The 26197-nt window shown below is 40.7% G+C and overlaps 1 protein-coding gene across 7 annotated transcripts in view; it reads right to left on the bottom strand.

Annotated features, from left to right (window-relative positions):
* DZIP1 (DAZ interacting zinc finger protein 1) overlaps nucleotides 1-26197 on the bottom strand; it is an 89358-nt gene that overhangs the window by 48699 nt on the left and 14462 nt on the right. For 6 of the 7 annotated variants that reach the window (XM_075590848.1, XM_075590852.1, XM_075590851.1 and 3 more), the window contains exons 6-10: nucleotides 23945-24088; nucleotides 23537-23599; nucleotides 20748-20888; nucleotides 1901-1949; nucleotides 70-126 (exon numbers count right to left, since the gene is read on the bottom strand). In XM_075590848.1, coding sequence (XP_075446963.1) covers nucleotides 70-126; nucleotides 1901-1949; nucleotides 20748-20888; nucleotides 23537-23599; nucleotides 23945-24088 — 454 coding nt within the window. The remainder of the gene's footprint in view (nucleotides 1-69; nucleotides 127-1900; nucleotides 1950-20747; nucleotides 20889-23536; nucleotides 23600-23944; nucleotides 24089-26197) is intronic. The other variant, XM_075590854.1, reaches the window with a different exon arrangement.

The raw sequence follows: 26197 nt of genomic DNA, 5'->3' as shown, positions 1-26197 counted from the left end.
TCAAGATAGTTTTGGTCTCTAAATATTTAAAGAAACACCATTTTCAAGTAACTTACAATAAAAACTTACCACGTGTTAGTGATATACTAGGTTTTGTTTCCACGTGTTGCAATGTTGAAACAGGCACTAGATCATGTAAACAAAAAAAAGATATTTAAAGAACATGACACATTGTTGCTTTAAACCAAATTTGACAACAACGATTAAACTGGAGGTTGTACCATCACCACAATGGTATGTGAATGAATGTAGACAAAATAGAAAATATAAAAGACATTGCTTGAGTCAACAAAGCATGACACGTTGAATTGTGCCCAAAATGGCAATATCTGCCACTAACTTTAATGTGTACCTTAGGCTGTGCTTATAGTGCCAGCGACACTGACGTCACACTGCGGTCGCTGGAAAAATCCAATTGAAGTGACTTCCAGCGATCCCGACCAAGCCGTCGCGCCGCACCTTCTATAAGCACACGCAACGGCATCAATACATTTGTTTTGACGCAACGTCGCTGTCACCGGCACTATAAGCGCAGCCTTACTTAGAATTCAGTGGTAATGCTACAGTAGCACAGTATATCAAAATACAAATCACATTCATAGGCAATTGTACAAGCTATGTCACCATGTAAATTTACACAGCGAGTGTGTTCTATTAAGGAAATACAAGTACTATTTGGGCGCAAGGCTACTGACATCCACCTTTTTTCTGGATCAAACAAAGCCTGTGAATGCCAGACACTATGGAAACAGGTCAGCTGCTTGGCACAGGAGTTAAAAGGCATCTGAGGTACAGAGCAAAGTGTCAGAGACCTATTCACAAAGCAGTGATAAAATCAGTGCATTTGCGTCCGACTATGGTGCTTATGCAGAAAGCGCCGATAAGCCACTTATCGAGGCCTTTTCGCCAAAAAAGCCTACTGCTAATCAGTAAGCCCCGATAAAGCACTTTTCGACAATTTTTTTTTCAGAGAAAAAAAAAATTTGCCAAACGAGCGGTGAGAAGTCACTTATCGGCAGGTTTTCAAACTCGTGCAATTCTAGTAGCCTTGATTATTTTATCGAGGCTAATCGCGGCTCTAGAATAGTGATTTCCTCTCAAAATCCTCCAGCCAGGAAAAGTTGGCAGGAAGGTGATGAGAAGCTGCCAAGAAGCGGCGAGAGAGGAATTAGAAAAACAAAATGCATTTTTCCTGCATGGGCTTAATGCCGGGAGTCTCCAGAGCTGATACCCATTAATATGGGTATACCGGAGGCCCCCGGCATGAATCCCATGCAATCAAAATGCATTTATAGGCAACTTCATTACCTTAGCGGCTAGCCATCCACCTTGAAGATCCGGAACAGGTAACAAAAGTCTTCTATCAACGTCTTCTTTCTTCATCTGTCATTATTTTCCCCATTTTGGGGCCTATCGTACGAATTTTTTGTCTCTGACTGTTTAGGGGTGATAAAAAGCCATTATAGCGCGATACGGCACAGTCATCACTGCTTTGTGAATAGCTGAGTAGGTAGTATCACACTATAAAGCCATTTATCCCCCTGTAAACCACTTATCACTGCTTTGTGAATAGCCCCCTCAGAGAGGTTTGCCAATATCCTAAGTCACCATGCCCTTTGTGTCTGGCCTGCTACGCACTTCCACCTTCATCAGACAACGCCAGAACCTTCAAAACAGCCATATAACTTTTACGGCTGTATGGCATTTTAGAAAATACATGTTTGAGAAACTTGTGCAATGCAAATGGGTGGGATCTGGACTCTTGAATACTTTGTGCTGTGCAGGGTTTTTCCCTGCTATGTTCATATTATGGCCAATATTACTGAATAAAATGTTACCAAAGAACAAATTGTCTTATCACAAAAATCATTTTCTATGTTCGTAGTCTATTTTTTCTTACCTGAATGTTTTTTGATACTTGCCGATGGTTTTACAGAAAGTTCTTTAATCTAAGGGGAAATTAAATAAATAAGTGGTTAAAAAAAAAGGTTTTTTTTTTTTTTTTTTTTTTAGAAAATAGTTGACAGATTCATGACATCCAAACGAATACCTAAAAACAACATAATAAGTACATCAAGTAGATAACAATGTGTAATCCCTGCACAACCTGGCTAATGGAATCGGATGAGGTGTCCGTGTCCTGTGTTAGCTTTGCTATTTTATGTGGAGCTAAAGCTACAGAACAGTTTATTAAATAGCTTTAACTATAATTTAACCTTGCAATAAATTATTATTATAATATAACTTACATATAACAAAGATGTATCTGCCCATAACCTCCCATTCAAAAGAACACCCCCCCCACAAAAATAACAAAACAATCCCATATCCCCCCCTCCTAGCCAGATGTCTGACTGTTTAACTACAATAAAACAACCAGGCAATATTCTGGCAAGGTTAAAACCACGCTTTGCCAATGATAAAACAACCTTTTTTTTTTTAAACCCACAAATATGGAAGATGGGAGGGTGACAGCGTAAAAGATTTAAAACTAAATGTGAAAATCACCATTAGATTACACACAGCACTCAAAGTCCTAACTGCCGCTCAGCGTGATCACCAAGTGAATCCACCAATCATAACAGTTCTCATGTTAGCCTTAACCAATCATAAAAGGCACAGTGAACAGCTGTTTCGAGACCTTGCCCACCAACTGTAAAAACTGTTACATGTCTGGGTAGCCCCATGAGGCAACATCCAGCCCCCCCAAAAAATTGTATGTTGTTATCTGTTTTTCAAAGCATTACAACGACATACTACACTAATTCTAAATTACATATTTTAAAATGAGGGACATACCAATGTATTAACATAAATTAATTAATAAAAGTAATATCCAAAAACAAACAAACAAAGAAACATCAGAATGGTCTGAAAATAAACAAGTGAAATTAGCGAGTGTACACATGCAGAGATGTGTCGTAATTAAATGACAGAACTTAAAGACGCCCCCTCACACAGAATATAAAGGTTTTCACACGGAATAGAAAGTATTTCCCCCCCCCCAGTTTCTAGCCTGTGAAAATGTAATACACTTTATCTTAGGTTTTGGAATTCTAATCTTACAGATGTAGGAAGACCAAGGCTGCGCTTATAGTGCCGGTGACGCGACGGCGTCAGGCTACGGTCGCTGAAAAAATCAAATTGAGATGACTTACAGCGATCGTGACCAAGCCGTCGCTCCTTATTATAAGCGCACGCGACGGCGACAAAGCATTTGTTATGACGAACGTCGCATCGCTATAAGCGCAGCCTTACTGTACTTGATAATGCGACAAGACGTGGTTCTGCAACCGTCCCACTACCGAAGGATTATTGCTGCGGGAGGTCCAATCCGGAAGCATGGACCCCTTGTAGCCCGGATTGCATCAGCCCCATGTACAGAGCTGCGGCTTTAAGCTTTTTCAGCCGCGGCTCCAATTATCAAGAGAAAAAGATTTTTTTTTTTTTTAATTTGATTACCATTTCTTCATTTTAATTTGCATGTGCATGGGAAAAAGAAAAACTCTGTGGTTGGCAAGTACATACTCTCACCAAAGGCTGATAATCACAAAAGCTGTTACTTGTCAGACTACCTTAGGCCACGATCATAGTGGCTGCGACGACATGCGTGCGACGCGGACAAAAGACCTCTTCTCTCTAAGGCTGTCCATAGTGCGTGCGACGTGCGGCAGGTTTTTGAAAAGGTGACGACCGTTTTACGTGAGCGGTTCAGCCAATGAGGGTGGAGCAGCCTTGTGACGCGTCCGCCACGCCTCCCCATCGCCTCAGACCTCAGTGCAGGGACCGCTTGAGTGATAGGCGCACACTACGCCATGCACTCCGTCACGTGCGCACATACTATAATCTCAGCCTAAGGCAAAGGCCCCGCTGCGTCAGACCACGCGCCCGCACTGCAGACAGGCTGCACGTGGAGAGGCACTTGACCGCTATCTGCGGTCTGTAGGGAGCGAGAGCTGGAGCGGGGGGCGTGGCCAAAACGGGTCGGGTGGGCGCGGCAATGACGTCGGGGTGGGGCCATCACACTGTGTGTCAGGGGGTTCCCTCCCCCGCCTCCCCTCCTCATTGCTAGGGGTCCCCTCCCCCTCGCCCGTGCATCTGCAGACACAGACTATGAGGAGAGAGTCTGTGGGAGGAAGCAGGGGGGCTCCCTTGGTGCTGCAGCTGCTTTCCCCCCACCCCTCTTCTCCTCCCCACTCCCCGAAGCCCTCCCCTCCTCATTGGCTCACAGCCACACCACGTGACGCGTCGCCGGTTGGGAATATAATTCTCTTGCATCCCCTGGCAGCTGACACTTTACAGCGTGTAGTGAGCTGTGCAGGGAGAAGGTACTGGGACCTGCTCGGGAGGATACCATCAGATGGTAAGTAGCGCGCACACAGCCGCCCGCGCAGCGAGACCAAAGCCTTAGAAGTCAAGGGTTGTTGACAATATGAGTAAATGGCATTAGTAATGTTCTTCTATGACATTACATTGGAGATAATTATTTAAAGTGTCTGTCAAGAGGCTGGTCATGCTGTTATCACTATTAGAGTAAAAGTAAACTAACAAATGACAATAAAGTTAAAATACCTCAACAATGGGTGATCGTTAATGTTGCAGCAACTTATACAACTTTAAAAAAGGTGAAATACAGATTCCAAGATGGCTGCTTGGGAGAAGGCAGCAGCCTGCTGAGGCTCCCACAGAAGCTCCCTCTGACACGGCATTTGAAACGGTATAAGGTGACTTTTCCTCACAAAAAACATGTAAGATGTTGAATTTGAAGATGGAAATTCTTTTATCATAAATAAAAAATTATTTTGACATTTTATAATCTGATTGGGGATTCTTAGGCCGCGCTTATAGTGCCGGCGACAGCGACGCGACGTCGCGTCAAAACAAATGTATTGAGTCTGTCACGTGCGCTTATAGTCGGAGCGACGCGACGGCATGGTCGCAATGGCTAGAAGTCAATTCAATTTGATTTTTTCAGCGACCGCAGCATGACATCAGCGTCGCCGTCACGTCACTGTCGCTATCACTATAAGCGCGACCTTAGACCTACACAGAGGCAGTTAGAAGGGACAGAAAATGACAGTTGACAAGTGTAAGCAGCCTTAAATTCTACTTGAGCTCTGTGAAGACCCCGTCTAGGCACACAGTGACCCCTGAGGTGTGACAGACTCACAGGTGACATACACATTTTATGTGAGGGACTGGAAGATCGCACAGCCTTTTAATCAGTGCAAACTGTCTCTGTCAGACTGTGTGTTGACTGCTGCCGCTTCTATGCTTGTATCAATGGAAACGTCCTTACGACTTGTGGCAGTGTTTACAAATAAAGAAACAACTTTAAGTGCCTCATAAATGGTGAAAGAGTTACGGATATATGCTGAATCAGATAAATAAAACCATCTATGATTGTTATACAATAACTACTTATTACTGATGGAGTGATTAATGTGACAGGGTGTCATTCTCCACAAGTAGGTGGGCTTTGTTTACACGCAAGGCCAGGGGCTGGGTCTGTGAAGTAGGTCCCAACCAGATACCAAGCTTGAAACGCCTCCCAAACAAAAACCATCAAAAAGTTAGTGAATACTGCCACATACAGTATGCTTAGAATAAAGCAAGGTCAAAAAAGATATGTTTCAGATGGCAGCTACAGGCAATACAAAGAATAAGGCTGATCCTACACCTTCAACAAAATCACATGATTAGTTTTCTATGAAGCTTTGTTTATTAAAGAACTAGCAAAGATGAATTTGACGATTAACGCTATTGATGAACGAACAACTTTAATTCAAAAGGATTTACTCACTTCTCAAAAACAAATACAAGAGGTGTTAACCAGAATTACTAAAGTAGAAAATAGAGTTCGTATAATGGAGAATTCAATTGCATAAATTGATCAAATGAAACATCAAATAGATAATCTTAAAGTGCAAAAAAACAGAATTGGAGGATCGCCAGAGAAGGAACAACATAAAAATTTATAGTGAACCAAAAGAAATTGAGAAAAAGTTGCCTGAAAAGTTTAGAACGATGGCTTCCAAAGCTCCTCAAAACAACATTTGATCCTCCTCTTGACATTCAGGCACATTACATAAAATCTAGCAATGGAAATGTGAACAAAAGTCCAATGCCGATGATTGCATATTGTTTAAGATATCAAAAAGTGAAGGAAATTCTTCTTATAACTAAAAAGATGAAAACCTTTCGATATAATGGACATCAAATTTCTTTCTCTGCAGACTTTTCTAGAGAAACTGATTGTCTCAAGAAACAATTCTTTGCTCTTCGACCGGCGTTACATAAATTACAAGCCAGGTTTGGTCTTGAGGAACCAGCAAAAATGTTGGTGACATACAAATCTACGTTTTTGGAATTTCATGACCCTTCAGAGTTTGCGGCATATATTTCCTCACAAAATGTTACATTCATGGATACAATGGAACCTCCATCGGATCAACAGAATGCTGGTCTTTCACATCCAGAACCACATCTGAAAAATAAAGACACAGAGACTAGACATCTTTCTTGTAAACTTCATTCTCAATCCTCATCTTGGAAAACAAATTCAAGAAAAGAATTGGAACGTTGGAATTTATATAGATTCCATCTCTAAATAGTTAACCATTTTTGCAGACTTTAGGAGTTCACTTTACAGGGTTTTATGGTAATATGAATTAGTTTGTCATGTATGTTTTTATGTTGTTGGTTTATGTATGTATGTACTGTATGCGTGTATGTATGTATATTCAATGTATTGTAATTGATGGGTTGTATTATGCTATTTTAGTTTAGACAGTATACACAATATGTGTTATTGATGTGTAGAGATACTTGAATACATTAACTCTAATATCAAAATGGGTTAAAAATTAAAATGCAGCTTTATTTTACAGGAATTGTTTTTTTAGAGCAACATAGGTCATTTTTTATCATATGGAAGGAAAAATGGCTTAGGAAATGATTGTATATAGGTAAGTATATATAAGCATATACAGATATAAATAACAACACATTGAAGGTATATGTGTGGGGGGGAGGGGGAAGGGGGCGGAGGGTGAGATATGGGAGCCTCAGTAGTATATTGGAGAACCCTTTTTTTTTTTAAGAGAATCTCTACTCTGCTCTTCAGGCATGGGTCAGTTTGATCCATTTTCTCTTATCTTCTCTTTTGAGGATAGAGATAGCTGCTACTGGGGGTTTATGTAGCCATTTTCTATTATTGTTATTGGGTTTTGTTGTTAAGAATTGTGTGTGTGCTCAGATCACAATATATATGTTTCAATGTGAGAACTTTTTGAATTGCTACCGGTATAGACACCTTTTAACTTTTTCAGACTGCTTTAATTTTTTTATGTATTTTAATTTATGTCTAAGATAACATCCTTTAATGTTAAAGGCCTCAATAATCCCAGTAAAAGGAGGAAGATGTAGGACGTTATTTTTGGATTTAAATCAGATATAGTCGGATGTACTCCCACGGGGGAAGAAAGGAGCGGTGCACAACCGCAAAAACGGATGGAGGCTGGATCACGGAACAAAAATGTATTGATCTACCATAACAGTACAATAAAAATCATCTTCCAAGAATGGTAGAGGACACCAACGCGTTTCGCGCTGTTTGCGCTTTGTCAAAGAGTGACCATCCTCCCTGTAAAGATGATATTTATAGCAGTTCCCACACCGGTGTTAACACCTCCTGTGTTCAAACATAACTGCACCAAAATGAAATGGGGAAACAAAATTAGCCATGTTGGGACAGGGAGAGTGACACCTCCGGCAGGGGGTCTGCTACAACAACAACAACAACATTGAAATAGTCGTTTAAAAGAATAAAAGAAATAAAAAGCAAACAAACAGTGCAATATAATACAAGCATGCAAATGCTGGACGTGTTATACAATATATATTATATTGAGTATGAAGTAACACGTTCTTTTGGATTTTAAGATAAGTGATCTTAACAGGAACAAGTACACCAAGTGTGTGTTTAAGCCTGGAGACGCAGCTCTATTGTCCGCATCAAGTTATAGCCTCATACAAACGAAGAGAGTTACATATGTATCTCTTCTCTCCGGCATGTTACAATTCAGCCCTTCCGCAGTGTGACATCATTACGTAAATCTCTTTGTTTGTATGATGCTATAATTTGATGCAGACAACAGAGGCTCCAGCCTTAAACACACACTTGGTGTGCCTGTTCCTAGCTGCGTCGATCTATTTTAATACTGCCACTACCATTAACCAATGTTCCAGATACAGTATGTGCTCAGATTATACTATTCTGATACTAAATAGCAGAATGCTACAATGTCACTCTGGTGACAGAACTTCTTATGTGAGGGGAATTGGATACATATTACGGCTACAATTTGCTGGGGCAGCTATAGCTGTGCCTTCAGGTTTTTTCAACATGTACCTGATATACCAGTTTTCAGTCGCCTTTATAACACTAATTTGATTCTAAAATCGAGCAGGAATATCCGTTACTGCTACCACCAGAGTAAGCTATAGTAAGTACATGATATGCACCCTGCTATTTAAATGCCTTTAACATCAAGGTGTTATAGGCACTTATGTTCCCATATTAATTCCCTTACCAAATTAGTTAATTCTATACTTACCTTTGGAGGCACTCGGCATTGAGAATATCCTTTGAACCGATGAACAGTTCATGAACTTGTCATTGGTGAGCTGACAGCTAAAACTACTTAGACTGTGGACACGCTTTATGTTTTTTTAAGCAGTTTTTTTTTTAATTAGTTTTTTGTTTGTACCCTTTTGATTTATCACCATTTTATGATATAGTGCTCTGGGTTGTATTGATCATCCCAGAGTTTTTGTAATAATTATATCAATGGTAGCCTGTAGACCAATCAAGGTATATACTACCAGGTCTATATATTTCACCAAATAGGAGATTATCTCCAAGAGTCTCTATTGAAGAATTATATATGTTTTCCATTAGGGTGAGCAACTTACTTACTGCTATATGATTTTAGTGTATATGTTTATGATTAGTGTGTTGTTCATCAGGATTGACCATGCACTTATTACTACCAATCCTATTTTCACTATTTTTAACTATTTCCAATAAAAGGTTTTATTATATCTAATTCATGCTCACAGGAAACTCATTTTACCTCTAAAGAAGAATATTTTCTTAAATAACATTTTCTTAATAATAGGAAATATCCCACTCAATGTTTCTCATCTGTGTCATCTAAGAGAGACGGAGTAGCCAAAAAAACAAAAACACATTCAACTTAAAGAAAAATAAATAAATAAGGAGCGTAGATATTTAATGATTAAGGGACATGTGTTTGGGGAATTAATATAATTAATAATTACGCTCCCAACACAAATCAGTATAATTTTTTTCATGACCTATCTCCCATTGTGGCAGAATATATGGAAGGGATCACTATCTGTTGTGGGGACTTTAATTTAGCTTTTGATGCATTAATGGACAGATCTCTGTAGAACTCCACCAAAGATAACTCAGAAACTGTACAATCAGAGAGTGAATTAAAATAATTGGGTATGATTGATTCATGGCATGTTAAATCCTACAGGTAGACATTATATATTTTATTCTTCTTCTCATGATATCTACTCTAGGATCGACCATATATTTATGTCCAGTCACGCCTCACATTTGTTAACACATGCAAATATAGATTGTATCTCATTATCAGACCATGCTCCCATATCGGCTTTGTTGAAAACTGTTCCAGTTACACCAAAAGACAGTTTACTGGAAATTGGGTTTTAATTTACTTCAAGACAAAAAAAAAAATTAAAGAGGAGATTAGAAGTGATATCATTTCATTTCATACTTTGATTTAAATAGACTGGGACATAATTCTCCTGCTATGTGTGGGACACCTTTAATGTGGTAATTAGAGGTAAATTAATTCGTTTATCTTCAAGAATTTAAAAAAAAAAAAACTGGAATAGATAATACTAGAAAGAAATAATTGGATCTTGAAATGGAGCATAAAAGATCAGGCTCCTCCCATACATTGGAATGTGTAAGAGGTAAACTCAACATGCTTTTTGTCAGACAAAGCAGAAAGGGATATTATGTATACTAAACAGTTTTTTTTATAATAAATGTAATAAACCAGAAAGATTACTAGCACATAAACGTAAAGAACGTCAACAGAGAAACTTTATTCAATCCATATCCAATTTTAAAGGCCAGAAATCATATGAGGATAAATTCAAAAGGGATACTTTTCTTGACTTTTATCAAAAACTTTATACAAGTGAAAAAGTGAATTTGTCTCTTATATCTTCATTTCTGGGGTCTATTTCACTACCTCAGATTTCGGAGGAGAATAGGGAAATACTGGAGTGTCCAATATCAGAGGAAGAGGTGGTTAAGGCCATTAAAACTTTAAAGATGCATAAAGTTCCAGGCCCAGATGGATATACTGCATCTTTTTTATAAAAAAGTTTCTTTTCTTCTTACACTTCATCTAACTAATCTTTTTAATTAATTTCTAGTTTCTGAACAAGTTACTCCATCTATGATGAATACTTCGATCTCTTTACTTCTTAAATCAGATAAGGATCCGGAATTATGTTCCTCTTATAGGCCTATTGCTTTGTTTAATTTAGATGCCAAATTATTTACTAAAATATTAGCCATGAGATGAGAAAACTTGCTTCATGCTCTTAATAATGATAAATCTGGATGTATTTTAGGACGTCAAACTTTTGATACAATCTGTAAAAATCTAGATTTGATTCAGTATGCTAAAAAACATAAGGTTTCTTCAGTAGCTTTAGCTTTGGATGTAGAAAAAGCGTTTGACAGAGTAGATTGGTTCTATATGGAACAAGTATTATACAAATTTGGATTAGGTCCTAACATTATCAAATTCATATTAGCTAATTATAAAACTCCTCATGCTCAGGTTTTAGTTAATGGATCGTTAACGGATAGATTTTTAATTTCTAGAGGGACAAGACAGGGTTGTCCTCTTAAACCTCTTATTTTTGCTATGGTTATGGAACCATTAGCACACAAGATTAGGGAGGATAATCTAATTACAGGTATTAAAATGGATCCAGCTCATTATAAAATGTCTATGTTTGCAAATGACATATTACTTGTTGTTTCAAATCCAGAACAGTCTTTGAATTAATTAATAGCAGTGCTTAATATATTTTATCTTGTTTCTGGATTGAAGATTAATTTGGATAAATCAGAAATTCTCAATCTCACTCTTCCAGGTGGTCAAATTGATTTTCTTGCTAATCTCTTTCCTTTCAAATGGGCAAAAAAAAAAAATATATGTATATATTGTGACGTCTCAGTCCTAGCGTCGGATGATTTGTCCAGATCAAAGGCAGGAAACACTGTACTTTTTAAGCAGGGGTTTATTTACAGGGTATAAAGCAGGTACACGGTTAACTCATAACACAAAACAGAAACAAAAGACCTAACTCCTTTCAGGAGTACTGACTAATACTGCTTAGTCCCTAACTAAGTGTGGGAGAACTAAACTCTTTTCCCCACTTTACCCAGTGTACCTGCAGCAGGTCTCCTTTCAGTCTCTCACAGGGCTGTCTGTGTGTGTCTTCCCAGATCAGTATAGCAGCGGCGTGTCTCACCCTCTCTGTATAACTCTCAACAGTGTGTGTCTGGCAGCATGGGGGGGGGGGGGGATCTCTGTATCACTTCCTGACTATACAGGCTAGGCTAATTAGCTCATTAACTCACTGCTGAACAGACCTTTCCAGAATGATTAACTCTATGAGAGCTGTAAAGTCCCACAACTGCCCCATTCTAGCCCTTAGAGGGCAGTGACGGCATCACATATCCCTCCCCTCAGCGAAACACTGTCCTGTGAGCGGCCCGTGCACTATCCCGTGCACCAACTTCTTTGTCAGACATAGACAAAACAAAGAAATTAACCCCTCCAAAAAGCGCTAACCTACACTAAATTAATTATTAAGTGCTAACAAAAATGTGCTAAACAATATGTGTCATTACGAACATCAAAGTGAGAACAAAAAATATAAATCATCGAACGGGAGTACCAAAAGCAGGAACTGGACCTTGCAATTAAAGAGGTCAATGGAATAGATAAAGCGTCCCTACTATGTGAAAAAAGGCAGACAGTCGATGATGGTCGGGCCCAGTTTCCATTTTTTATCACGCAGTATAGTGGCATAGCCCCAATCATATCAAAGACCCTGAACAAACATTGGAGTATTCTCCAAAGAGATCCAATCCTTAAGGGCATTCTCCCCACTAAACCCAAGATTGTGTTTAAAAGAGCTAAAAATTTAAAATCCTCCTTATCTCCCAGCTGCCCGATAGATTGCCTGAGAGACCGCCATGTAACGTGGCTTAATGATCTCAAGGGCTACTATACATGCTCCAACTGCATCGGATGTAAACACAGTAAAAAAACAAAGACTTTTAAATCCAATGTGACAGGCAAAAGCTTTAACATAAAAACTTTCATCAACTGCAAAACCAATTTCTGTGTCTATTTGCTGGAATGCCCGTGCGGCCTGCAATATGTGGGCCGCACGGGGGGAGACCCCTCAAACGGAGGTTCGCGGAACACGTTTATAATATCAGGAGGGGCCTCGAGACACATAGTGTCTCTAATCATTTCAGGCAACATCATAATCAGAATCCAGAAGGTCTAGTATGTGTAGGGATCGACAATCCAAAAATTAACTGGCGTGGGGGGGACAGGCTCAACACAGTCTCTAAAAGAGAGAGTTATTGGATTTATACACTCAAAACCCTGTCCCCCCTAGGGCTTAACATTGAGTTCGACCTTGCAGCCTTTCTGAAGGATTCTTAAATCATTCTATTCATTGTAGTGGGAATTTCGATTTCAATTTATTTTATTAATTTTAGTGGATGTCTTAATATTACATATTGTTTGAATTGTGTCAATGTAAGGCCAATGATAAGTAATTTGTATTTTTAATTCTTTTATTCTTACTATTTGTGATGCTCATATATCCTTTCAACTATCTATGCAATAGGGAATATGTGTTTAAGGTTGCCATGGACACAACCCCAGTCGCGCGGTCACTAACAAGCAGACATTCCATGGTTAACTGTTAAGCTTTACCCCACCCAACATAGGAGGTTCTCTCTATTTGGGTTTGTATATAAGATAGCAGCAACTAGGCTCCACCATCCCCTGACGAAGTGACCACGTGTCACGAAACGCGTAGGGAGGAGGAGCCTAGTGTTTTGAGCCGTCGCAGCACCTGTAGTCCTGACACGAGGAGGGTTCCTGCAGTACTGACGTCACACGCCGAGTCGACAGCGTGTCTGTGTGCAGTGAACCTCCCCGCTGTGCTGGAAGGATTTGCAAGCTGCGGACGGCATTAGCGCGGAGTATCATCCACACTGCACCATGTGAGTGTATTTTAATGCCTTGTATAAGTGTTTTAGCCTATTAAAGTAATTACATACCACACCATATTGTGCCCATCTTATCTCACGTCGGTGGGGGTGTCGCAACGGATCCATCCCTGACGCCATTGAGGACTGTGATTGATCCCAGTAAGCGGTCTCCACACGGGGGTTCGTGAGAGGAACAGAGGAGAAGGGGAGCCACCACAGATTCTCTCCAATGAACATACTGACGTAACTTATAAGGTGTACTCATCTACATCAAAGACACCGTCCCATCTGGAACATCTTTATCAAGCCCAACTACCATCTTGAAAGATCAGAGACTTCCTTTAAGGTCACGGTATCTTGGACTTATAGCGCTGGGGACTTATATATTTGTTTGTGCACTTCTTTGTCAGACATGTCTGACATCCACCTCTTCTTAAAGGCTTTCTTCATTAGACCTCCTGCCCAGCAGTAATAGAGTCCAGCGTAGTGTCCCACTCAGTCTTCAGAGCTTCAAGCTGTTCGCCTAGGTAATGCTGCTGTTTCTCTGCCTTCTTGCGGCCAGCATGCTCAAACTCCAGGTCCTTCCTCAGGTCTTGAAGCTGTTCTTCTATACTTCTTCTCTGGCTCAAGACAGCTGCCAATTCAATTCCTCTCAGGGCCTTCATCTCTTCCCGGTGCTTACTCTGGGTTTCTGTCAGCACATCCTTTTGGATCTCTGTAGTTTTTGTCGCTAGGATTGCTGCTGCTTCTGTTTTCCATGCCTCTTACTCCTGGGAGTACTGATTTTCGGTGATGGAGCAGGCTCTCTGCTTCTCCAGCTCTTTCTCCAGCTTGAGGTTGTCCTCCTTTATAGCTGTGAGTTGCTGGGACGTATGTTCAGTTATCCGCTCTACCTCTAGAAGCCTTTTATCCAACTTCAGTTTTTCAGATTCCAAGGTTTGGACATTTTTAGTTTTTTTCATATTCTGCTTCCAGTGATGCTCGGGAAAGGCTCAGGGTGGCCTTCAGCTCATCATGCTGCTCGGCGGGAACCCACTGGGTACTCAGTCGCTCCTGTAGCAATTGCTGCTTTACTTTAACCAGCTCTGTTTTTAACATGCAGACCCCTTGCTGAGAAACTTCTTGCTTGCCGATGAGGCGTTGAACGTCTTGTTGGGACACCTCATAGAACCGTTTCCAGTCAACACTCTTTTGATCTGACTCACTTGGATTTCTGCTTATGGCGGTCTCGGTAGCCTTTGTCATACCAAGGCTAGTAGTCACTCCTGCGACGATTGCGCCAAGCGCTCTGTGTTGTAGTCAACCTCTGGTCTTTTCTGATGCCACGGGGTAAACTTTCCCTGCAGCTTCTGCTGCACACGGAGGTTGTCCTTTCCGTGGGGCCACATAGGAGTCCTCATTGTCCTCTTCTGAACTGCAAGAACTGTGCTGAACCGTAAAAACCCAGCGCGAACCATGCCCCACAGAAAAGTTACATTCCATTGGTTCCGCGTTCCGAGGGCAAACTGCGGCCACATGTCCAAGTTCATGGCATCTGTAGCACTCTATATACCTTCCAAACCTGGGTCGGCGTTTTGTCTCCAGTCTACTGGGAACAACGAGACCAGAGTCCCTCCTAGGTGCTGTGGGACTTCCTACTCCTTTACGCAAGTCAATGAGTCCTTGGGGATTCCTATTCGGTTGAACAGTCTTATCGGACCTCCTGGAGCGCAGGAAGCGAGAACCGGAGCACTCATCTGGACTTGAACTCTTGGACATCTCTTCGGCAGTCAAGTAACATTTGACTAAAGCGACCAACTGTTCGGCGTCTTTGGGGTCACTCTGGCTTACCCACTTATGGATGGTGCGGGGGAGACCCGTCAGGAACCGGTCTATAACAACTGTTTCGACAACTGCAGCGATGGAACATACCTCAGGCTGGAGCCACTTCCTTGCAGAGTGTATAAGGTTATAGAGTTGAGAGCGGGGTGTCTTCTCTAAATCATAACGCCAGGAATGGAACCGTTGGGCCCGAACCGCGAGGGTGACCCCCAGCCGTGCCATAATCTCCTCCTTTAGGGTGTCGTAGTCTTTAGCTTGCTCGGGCTCTAAGTCATAATAGGCTTGTTGTGAGTCACCCACCAGGAAAGGAGCAATTATTCCCGCCCACTCCTCAGCTGGCCACCCTTCGCGTACTGCGGTGCGCTCGAAGATTGACAGGTACGCCTCAATGTCATCGTCCATTGTCATTTTCTGAATGAGGTGCGTTTTTACCTGTTGAGCGACCTGTGGGGCCACTCTAGGATGGGCGGTAATTTTCTCTCCCAATGCTCGGATCTCCTGGTGTAGGTGAAGTTGCGCCTCGTTTTGCTCTTCTTTTAGCGTCTGATGTAGGGACAGCGCCATCTGCTGTACTAACGCCACCGTACTTTCAGTTTGTGACTTTGTCATCTCTCATTATAGGTAGATAAGGGAATAAACCCCTAATGTGGTGCTTCAAATTGGTGTCGGTATTGAGGACTGTTTAATCCTCAGTGTAGCAGTGGTAGGGCAGATTTGCCAATGTTAGAGGTGATGGAGGAGAGCAGCGGAGTGTGTACCCCTAGATAGGAGATAATAACTTCTTTTGGGCACAATAAGGCACAATCTGGATAGCCGTGTAAGAAAAATGATCTCTAACCTGACCGGAGTGCTTCTCCCATCCGGCGGTTCCTTCTGTGGCGGATCACGTGTTCCCGGCGGGTCCTCGAGCAGGGAGTGCAGGGACTCGTGTAGCTGGCTCGTGTAGTGCCTGATGGCTGTCCGTTCCAAAGGAGGGGGCCTCACCGCTGCTCTCCTGGAGCGTGCGTCCGTCCCAGAGTAGGTGAGTAAGAGGAGGGGAGAAACAAGGACATTGGAGCACAGCAAAAAGACAGGCTGGCGGCAGTGACTGCGTGCAAAAGCTTTATTCCGGCAACATTGCCATTAAAAACAGGACAGGTTCTCTGACGCGTTTCGTCTAAGAGACTTTTTCAAAGAGTGCTATACTGCAGCCAGGGATGTTCCCTAAATACCCACAGACACCCACGTGATCAATTAGAAATCCCCGCCCCTGGCCGGTAATTTACAGGCCACTGGATAATTATGTAAATTAGAAGGGTGCTGCCCATCAAATCCAATGGAGGGGAGTTTTAACCATATGGTTCCTGAATACATTTTGGGAAACTAATACTGTAAGGGTAGCAGGTCTATCCTCTGGCTGCCATAGCAAACTGATATGTGGAGAACATAACATGACATTTAATCTTATTTAAAATATATACATATTAATATACATTAATAGGTAATGCATCATCTGATAATATTAAGCATATTTAGAATGACCATTTAGCTTGCAAGAGATTATCCTAGAGAGCTAGATGTACTTAATTCACCTATTATGCATAAAAATAATACACAACAAAAAACATGTTTAAGACATGTCACAAATCTAAACATTAAAAAATAAAATAAAATAAGAACAGCCACACAGAGAGAATATATAAATTGTCACATCATCCTAGATAAAAGTTCGGGCATCAGACAATGATGGATACATAGAAGACTGACACTGTTGCATTCTATTCTGCATTCTATTTTGTATCGTAGCAACAGACCACCCAATAATTTTGGGCATAACCTCATATTATTGTGATACAGAAGATTATATTAGTACAGCCAAGGTTATATCAATAATTTTTTTAACCATAATTTTAAAGCCTCTAAAAATAATAAAGGCAAGAAAGCAAAAGAGCAAAAGAGCAGCAGAACAACGGCAGAGAAATATCATAAGTACCGGTCTTATATTCAAACACCTAATATATAACTTTCGTTTTTTTGTTTCAATATTTCAGATTTTAGTATTTTAGTATTTTAGTAGACCCTAGGTACTTCAACCAGGGGACAAACAGTTCATCAGCCCATATATACATATATCTCTCTCTATTCAGCAAACAGTTGACTGTGATACACAGGGCTAGCAGTCTATAAAAAATGGGACAGCTCCCAATCCACATTTAGACCTTGTGGGTGGAGACTGTCCGTACAAAAGATCCATGACATCTCTTTTTGGTTCAATATCTTAAGTCTATTACCACCCCTTATCATATTAGGGACATGTTCAAGTCCCAAAAAGGAAAAGCCATGTAGGCCACCTTGTCGACAGGAGGAAAAGTGTTGAGAGACCGGGTGCAACAAGTCCTTTTTCTTAATTAGCCGTACATGTTCCTGTATTCTCGTTTTTAGCGCTCTAATTGTACGGCCAATATAGGTCTTGTTGCATCCGCATTTGATCATGTAGACTACATGACTACTGTTGCAGTTGATAAACATATGTATGGGTTTTTTAATCTTTGGTTTTAGACAATCAATTACCTTAGTTGGTCTAGCATACTGGCACACATTACACCGTCCACATGGGAAGAACCCTTTAGGTATATTACTAATTTTTTCCACACTTTGGGATGAAAAGAGACTGGGTGACAAATAAGATGATAAAGGTTTTGCTCTACGAAAGACCAATTTGGGCCTTTCCTTTGTGATGTTTCCTAGGTCACAGTCTAGTGTAAGTGTTTCCCAGTGTCTGGCTATAATGGACCTGATGTCGTTTGATTGACGGCTCTGTCTGGTGATAAACAGGGGTACATTTTGGGTGCGATCTCCCTTATTTCCTTTTGTTCTTGACAGAAGCTCCTCCCTTGACATTGCTTTAACTATAGTAAATGTTTTCACTAGATCCTCTTCAGGATCCCTCTGTCCTTGAATCTGTTAATCATTAGATTTGCCTGGTTGATGAAATTTTCATCGGTTGAACACAACCTTCTGAGGCGCATAAGTTGCCCCTTTGGTATACCTGTTCATCAACTGCAACAGTAGTCATGTAGTCTACATGATCAAATGCGGATGCAACAAGACCTATATTGGCCGTACAATTAGAGCGCTAAAAACGAGAATACAGGAACATGTACGGCTAATTAAGAAAAAGGACTTGTTGCACCCGGTCTCTCAACACTTTTCCTCCTGTCGACAAGGTGGCCTACATGGCTTTTCCTTTTTGGGACTTGAACATGTCCCTAATATGATAAGGGGTGGTAATAGACTTAAGATATTGAACCAAAAAGAGATGTCATGGATCTTTTGTACGGACAGTCTCCACCCACAAGGTCTAAATGTGGATTGGGAGCTGTCCCATTTTTTATAGACTGCTAGCCCTGTGTATCACAGTCAACTGTTTGCTGAATAGAGAGAGATATATGTATATATGGGCTGATGAACTGTTTGTCCCCTGGTTGAAGTACCTAGGGTCTACTAAAATACTAAAATACTAAAATCTGAAATATTGAAACAAAAAAACGAAAGTTATATATTAGGTGTTTGAATATAAGACCGGTACTTATGATATTTCTCTGCCGTTGTTCTGCTGCTCTTTTGCTCTTTTGCCTTTATTATTTTTAGAGGCTTTAAAATTATGGTTTAAAAAATTATTGATATAACCTTGGCTGTACTAATATAATCTTCTGTATCACAATAATATGAGGTTATGCCCAAAATTATTGGGTGGTCTGTTGCTACGATACAAAATAGAATGCAGAATAGAATGCAACAGTGTCAGTCTTCTATGTATCCATCATTGTCTGATGCCCGAACTTTTATCTAGGATGATGTGACAATTTATATATTCTCTCTGTGTGGCTGTTCTTATTTTATTTTATTTTTTAATGTTTAGATTTGTGACATGTCTTAAACATGTTTTTTGTTGTGTATTATTTTTATGCATAATAGGTGAATTAAGTACATCTAGCTCTCTAGGATAATCTCTTGCAAGCTAAATGGTCATTCTAAATATGCTTAATATTATCAGATGATGCATTACCTATTAATGTATATTAATATGTATATATTTTAAATAAAATTAAATGTCATGTTATGTTCTCCACATATCAGTTTGCCATGGCAGCCAGAGGATAGACCTGCTACCCTTACAGTATTAGTTTCCCAAAATGTATTCAGGAACCATATGGTTAAAACTCCCCTCCATTGGATTTGATGGGCAGCACCCTTCTAATTTACATAATTATCCAGTGGCCTGTAAATTACCGGCCAGGGGCGGGGATTTCTAATTGATCACGTGGGTGTCTGTGGGTATTTAGGGAACATCCCTGGCTGCAGTATAGCACTCTTTGAAAAAGTCTCTTAGACGAAACGCGTCAGAGAACCTGTCCTGTTTTTAATGGCAATGTTGCCGGAATAAAGCTTTTGCACGCAGTCACTGCCGCCAGCCTGTCTTTTTGCTGTGCTCCAATGTCCTTGTTTCTCCCCTCATCTCTCATTATAGGATTTTGACATCTCCTCTTGGGTCTTTGCCAGTTGCTGCAAACCCCGCATTAAAATTGCAGAATTTTCTGTTTGTTTGTACTGAAGCGAGGTCAGAAATTCCTCCATTTTCCCCTTTCACTGCCTTGTGGACTGCCCGCGTTAAACTCCACCAATTGTGACGTCTCAGTCCCAGCGTCGGATCTTTTGTCCAGATCAAAGGCAGGAAACACTGTACTTTTTAAGCAGGGCTTTATTTACAGGGTATAAAGCAGGTACAGGGTTAACTCATAACACAAAACAGAAACAAAAGACCTAACTCCTTCCAGGAGTACTGACTAATACTGCTTAGTCCCTAACTAAGTGTGGGAGAACTAAACTCTTTTCCCCACTTTACCCAGTGTACCTGCAGCAGGTCTCCTTTCAGTCTCTCACAGGGCTGCCTGTGTGTGTCTTCCCAGATCAGTATAGCAGCGGCGTCTCTCACCCTCTCTGTATAACTCTCAACAGTGTGTGTCTGGCAGCATGGGGGGGGGGGGAATCTCTGTATCACTTCCTGACTATACAGGCTAGGCTAATTAGCTCATTAACTCACAGCTGAACAGACCTTTCCAGAATGATTAACTCTATGAGAGCTGTAAAGTCCTACAACTGCCCCATTCTAGCCCTTAGAGGGCAGTGACGGCATCACAATATATATATATATATATATATATATACACATACATACATGTAGAGGTATCAGTAGCGTGTTAGCCGAGCTTCAATAATCAAAAAATAAATAGATGATACCGTTCTGTGGCTAACGAAATGCTTTTATTTGTGCGAGCTTTCGAGATACAGATAGAGATAGAGATAGATAGAGATCAGTGTATCTCGAAAGCTCGCACAAATAAAAGCATTTCGTTAGCCACAGAACGGTATCATCTATTTATTTTTTGATTATATATATATATATTTAATATATAATATTAAAAATATATTTATATATAAATATTAATTCTACTATGCATGTTTAATTATAGATTTAAAAAAAAAGTGAAATACAGACCTGTTCTTTTTGCATCTTCATTAATTCATTTTGTTCCTGGAGCTTCTGTCCAAGCTGATCTAATCTTTGCTTGTAGAAAGCATTGCTTGCCTTCTGGTCTTCACTCGTTGACAATCTTAGATTTTCAACTTGAGACAGAAGCTGAAAATATATAGGCAGAAGCGAAAATGTAGAACTCTTACAAATGACCATGATATTTTAGAAAATAAATAATTTTACAATGTGGTATTACAATAAGCAGAAACAAGGTTTTACAGACAATGCAAAAAAAAAAAAAAAACACACACAAACACACACAGTCTGCACTGGTTGAAAAACCTCTGGAACTGGCGTGGTTCCCTCCGAATTTCTCCGGAAGAGGTAGGTGGCAGGCCAGGCTTGGTGGAGGTGTGTGTTTGGTGGGAAATTATGCAGGGTTTGCAGCGCAGATTTCATGTCTGCAATGCAGCCATGTATATCCTGGAATTGGTCTTGCGAAACAGGGTTGGCCTGCAATTCACACACCTGATCCTGTAAGTTGTTGAATTGATGTTGAAGGTTAGTGACTTGTGCCTGAATTTTGGAAATGGTTCGAGTTAATTGGGATCCATGGTAGGGCTTCTTTATTCTTTCAAGTATTATGGCAACTTTGGAGTGGATCCCAGTGGCTGGAAATGGAAGGACAGGTAGAGCGGTGATGTCGTAGTCAGGGTAACTGGCAGAGGTCGGAGGCAGGCAGCTAGAGGCATAGTCAAGGTCACAGGCAAATGTCCGGGGCAGGCAGCGAGAGGCATGGTCCAGAGGCAAGCAGAGGTCAGGTAAACGGTATCAGGAACAACAAACTGCAGCAAGGTAGTCTAACCAGGAAGCACCAGTATAAACAAGCAGGGAGGAACAGGAAGGAGAGGTTTATATAGGTCTGGCTGGAGGCATGGGACAGGTGCAGGTAATTAAGTGATTAAGATCAGTAATGAGCTGTCTGCATACTCAGGCAGCCAGGATCAGCAGTCCTGGCGGCAGCGAAGAAGAGCTGCCAGATAGGAGCAGGAAGGACCCATCAGGGACGTTTCTGACATGGTGAATACTTGAGTCACCTACGATTTTGCAGATTACATTGTTATTTTTGCCACAGTCCAGAAGATCTCCAGCAACAAATTAGAGAACTCAATTTCAGTAAAACCAAAGTAATGTTCAACAAATGTATCAAGTCTGCAAAGATCAAAATAAATGGAATAGAACTAGAAGAAGTCGAAGACTATGCCTACCTTGGCTAGCAAGTAAAAAAGGACGGGAACCCTTTGAATTAAAATCAATAGGAGAATGAAGATAGGATAGAGCACATTTGGAAGAAATATGACAATATTTCCACTGTGCTTCAAGGAGGAACGTTTTCAACCATTGTATTCTGCCCATGCTCACGTATGGATCTGAAATTAGACCCTTAATGCAAAGATTATTTAGAAGCTTCAGACAACACAAATATGTATGGAGAGATGTATGCTGTATTAGCCACAGAAACACGACAAAGAATGATTGGATTCAAAACCAAAAAAAAGTCTGTGACACTATCACAAGGGTGAAGAAATTAATATTTCAGTGGGATGGACATATAATCGTAAGAAATGACAATTGTTGTTTTGTACAAAGATGGTACTCAACTGAATTCCAAGAGAGATTAAAAAGACCAAGAGTAAGATAGGACGATTAAATCAGAAAATGTGTTGGAGCAATGAGGAGAAGAGGCTTGCAAACACATGTCCTGGAAGATCATTGGGGAGGCCTTCCTCCAGCAAGGGATCAACAAAGGCTGAAGATGATGATGTATATAACAATGTAAATCTTCGTAAGCAATATCCAACATGTCATTGCCATTTGCTGTTGGTAATATTCCTGTAAAGCAATTAATGAATTTCATGCAAAATACGTGCAAGCCCTTGGACCATTTATTAGGCTGCTAGCTTTTGTCGCCTTCTACCAGCTACAGATTCTATGAGAAAATAGAATCTTTTTTTAAGCATCAAGTCACTTTTTATTTGTCTTCATTTTTGTTTTGTTTTTACTTTAGAACAAGTATTGTTTTGCATCTAAAAAGACTACATCAGTGTCTACGTTGTTTCCGCTAGTAATATGTAATAAAATATTTCAACATACTCATCATATTATTAAAAGAAAAAAATGAGAAAACAAGAAAAGAGTTGTATAGGGCGAAGAAAAGACTAAAAAGAATATCCATTGTTTGGTGGAACAATAGGTCAACCAAATGTAAAAAAAAAAAAAAAACAACATTTTGGGGGCTGTGAAAAAGCAGCTGTGATTGCGTTGAGTATAATGGGGAAAAAATTCACACATCTTAATATAATTCCATGTTTTTTTTCTTTACTTAATGCTGTAAATATTTCCATTGACATTATTTTCCATACTCTGTTATACCAATAATTAATTGGAGGCAACCCAGGAAATGTCCAGTGAAAGGAGAGGTTCAATTTGGTCACATATAACATGAGAGTAATAAGAGTTTTATCAGTTTTAGGCTAACAAGCTGGTAAATTGTTTAGTAGGAAAGCTGGTGAAAGGAGGATAGTAATCCAAGTAAAGTCCTGTAGAGAGTTTCTCACTTCGGTCCAATATTTTTGGAGCAAGTGGGGAATCTGTTTCAGTGTTGCCGGAATATAATACGATCTAAGAAACCATTTATACTGAACTTCTCTAGTAGCAGCATACCTTGATGAAGTGGCCACATTATGCCATATCCCATTACAAAAGCATTCTTAAGGTAATATCAGATCCAATGTGCTCAATTTTGACTGTACCTGGTTCTTTTCTTTGTCGTGTTCTTGACGGAGAAGTTGTATTCTGTTTCCCCATCTGTTTTCCTTGATGAGAACATTGTAAGAAAGAGACAGATGGGAAAAGTTTACAATAAATACCATAATTGTCAGACTGTAGCAGTAGGGAAAGAAAAAGAAAGAGGGCGAGAGAGAGAGGGAGAGAGGGAGAGGTAGAGAGAGAGGTAGAGAGAAGAGAGAAGGAGAGAGAGAGAAAGAAAAGAGAGAGAATAATTCAAACTATATAATAACCTTAAAAAAGGTCCACATTATGGGTAATTTTCCTACTGTGCCAATTCTACAATGAGATCAGAAGAACTCCTTTACTTCCCGAGGAGCATAAAACAAAATGAAAAGGCATTACAAATAATTACAGGTTTTTCTAATACCTACCTGAATCTCCAAAAGCTTCTTCACGTTTTCAATATCATGTGGGCACCTCGGTCTCCCCTCATCCTGATCTTCCTGGGGGCTTACTTGCAGAGTGCCTAAACCCGATGTAATGTGCGGTTTGTCTTTCTTAAGTTCTTGCAGTTTCTATGGATAATAAACAAAAAAAAGTATATGTCACAAGAGACCAGGCAACTTACACCTTTTTACCAGAATCATTCACTGAGCAAAACAAGGTAATGAAATAAATTGAAGTTTATTCGCACAAATTAGCTTACACACAATGGAACAGGGCTCTGTCCTGGGACCTCTTCTCTTTTTTCTGTACACACTCTCTCTAGGTGACCTAATAAGATCTTTTGGGTTTAATTATCACCTCTATGCAAACGACACACAAATATACTTTTCAACACCTGACCTTACACCTGCTGTACAAACCAAAGTTTCTGAATGTCTCTCTGCTATATCATCCTGGATGGTCCTCCGACGCCTTAAACTCAACATGGCTAAAACAGAGCTCCTCATACTTCCTCCCAAACCTGGCCCTACTACCTCCTTCCACATTAGTGTTGGAACTACCATCATTCACCCAGTAGCCCAAGCACGCTGCCTAGGGGTCACACTCGACTCCTCTCTCACATTCGCCCCTCACATTCAAAACATTTCTAAAACTTGTCGCTTTTTCCTCCGCAATATAACAAAGATACGCCCTTTCCTCTGTTGCTCGACTGCTAAAACTCTAACTCAGGCCCTCATTCTCTCCCGTCTTGATTACTGCAACCTCCTGCTGTCCGGCCTTCCTGCCTCTCACCTGTCTCCCCTACAATCTATCCTAAATGCTGCTGCCAGAATCACTCTACTCTTTCCTAGATCTGTCTCAGCATCTCCCCTCATGAAATCACTCTCCTGGCTTCCGATCAAATCCCGCATCTCACACTCCATTCTTCTCCTCACTTTTAAAGCTTTACATGCTTCTGCCCCTCCTTACATCTCATCCCTAATTTCTCGTTATGCACCATCCAGACTCTTGCGTTCTTCTCAAGGATGTCTTCTTTCTACCCCCTTTGTATCTAAAGCCCTCTTTCGCCTTAAACCTTTTTCACCGTCTGCCCCACACCTCTGGAATGCCCTTCCCCTCAGTACCCGACTAGCACCCTCTCTATCCACCTTTAAGACCCACCTTAAGACACTTGCTTAAAGAAGCATATGAATAGCACTGTGGATATTCTGAACACATGATACATAAGCTTGGCCCCCTGCAGACGCACTTACCAGAACTCCCTCCTACTGTCTCTGTACGTTCTCCCTACTTACCAATTAGACTGTAAGCTCCTCGGGGCAGGGACTCCTCTTCCGAAATGTTACTTTTATGTCTAAAGCACTTATTCCCATGATCTGTTATTTATATTATCTGTTATTTATTTGATTACCACATGTATTACTACTGTGAAGCGCTATGTACATTAATGGCGCTATATAAATAAAGACATACAATACAATACAACAAAAAATACAGACAAAAAGACACACTTACTGGGGGTATGGGGTCGAAAACTAGACTTTCCTACATGCAGGGAACTCTAAATAAGAGTTTTACCCTGACCGGGACTTAGCCCAAAATCTCCTGGTTCCCAAATCGGCGTGAAGTTATACATGCCACCACTCCCTTCTCTTCTGAGAATTTGGACTTTCTTGAGAGTTACCACAAATCCTCTGGAACTCAAATCGGCATAAATTCCCTGCCGTGTCCGCTATGTTCGATTTTAAGAACTTGGGCGCAAACGTCGGGACTTAGTTTCTGCCAGCAGGCTTTTCTGGCTTGAAATCGAAGCCCGTTGCTCTGCTATTCGCGCAAGAGCAACTTTGAAAAGCTCACGCTCTTTCTACCGGAGAACTCCAATCTGATTGGCTCACAGGTTCTTTATAGTATTCTGAGTTTCATTCACAAAACTCAGCAGCCAATCGTCGCGTGGGAAAATTCCCAGTAGCCAATCAGAGCCAAGCCGACAAGAAAAGCCGGGTCAGCGGGAAAACTGAAATTGTCAAGGGACATGCACAAGTTTGCCACCTCCGTCCCTGGCTATCTCAATGCCACCCGCTAGGATAGGCTCCACCAGGTCTGGCAGAGTACGTGGCAGCCTGAACAACTGCCATTGATCGCCGGACCAGGTACTCCGACTTTCCTCGCTGCCCAACTGCTATTCACACCTCTGGCATCCTCTGAAGTCTTTGAACTCCGATGTCCAGCAGACTTAC

The sequence above is a fragment of the Ascaphus truei genome, chromosome 3 (assembly GCF_040206685.1).
Source record: "Ascaphus truei isolate aAscTru1 chromosome 3, aAscTru1.hap1, whole genome shotgun sequence".
NCBI lineage: Eukaryota > Metazoa > Chordata > Amphibia > Anura > Ascaphidae > Ascaphus > Ascaphus truei.
The sequence above is the reverse complement of the archived record's forward strand: the minus strand, read 5'-3'. Positions and strand labels throughout refer to the sequence as shown.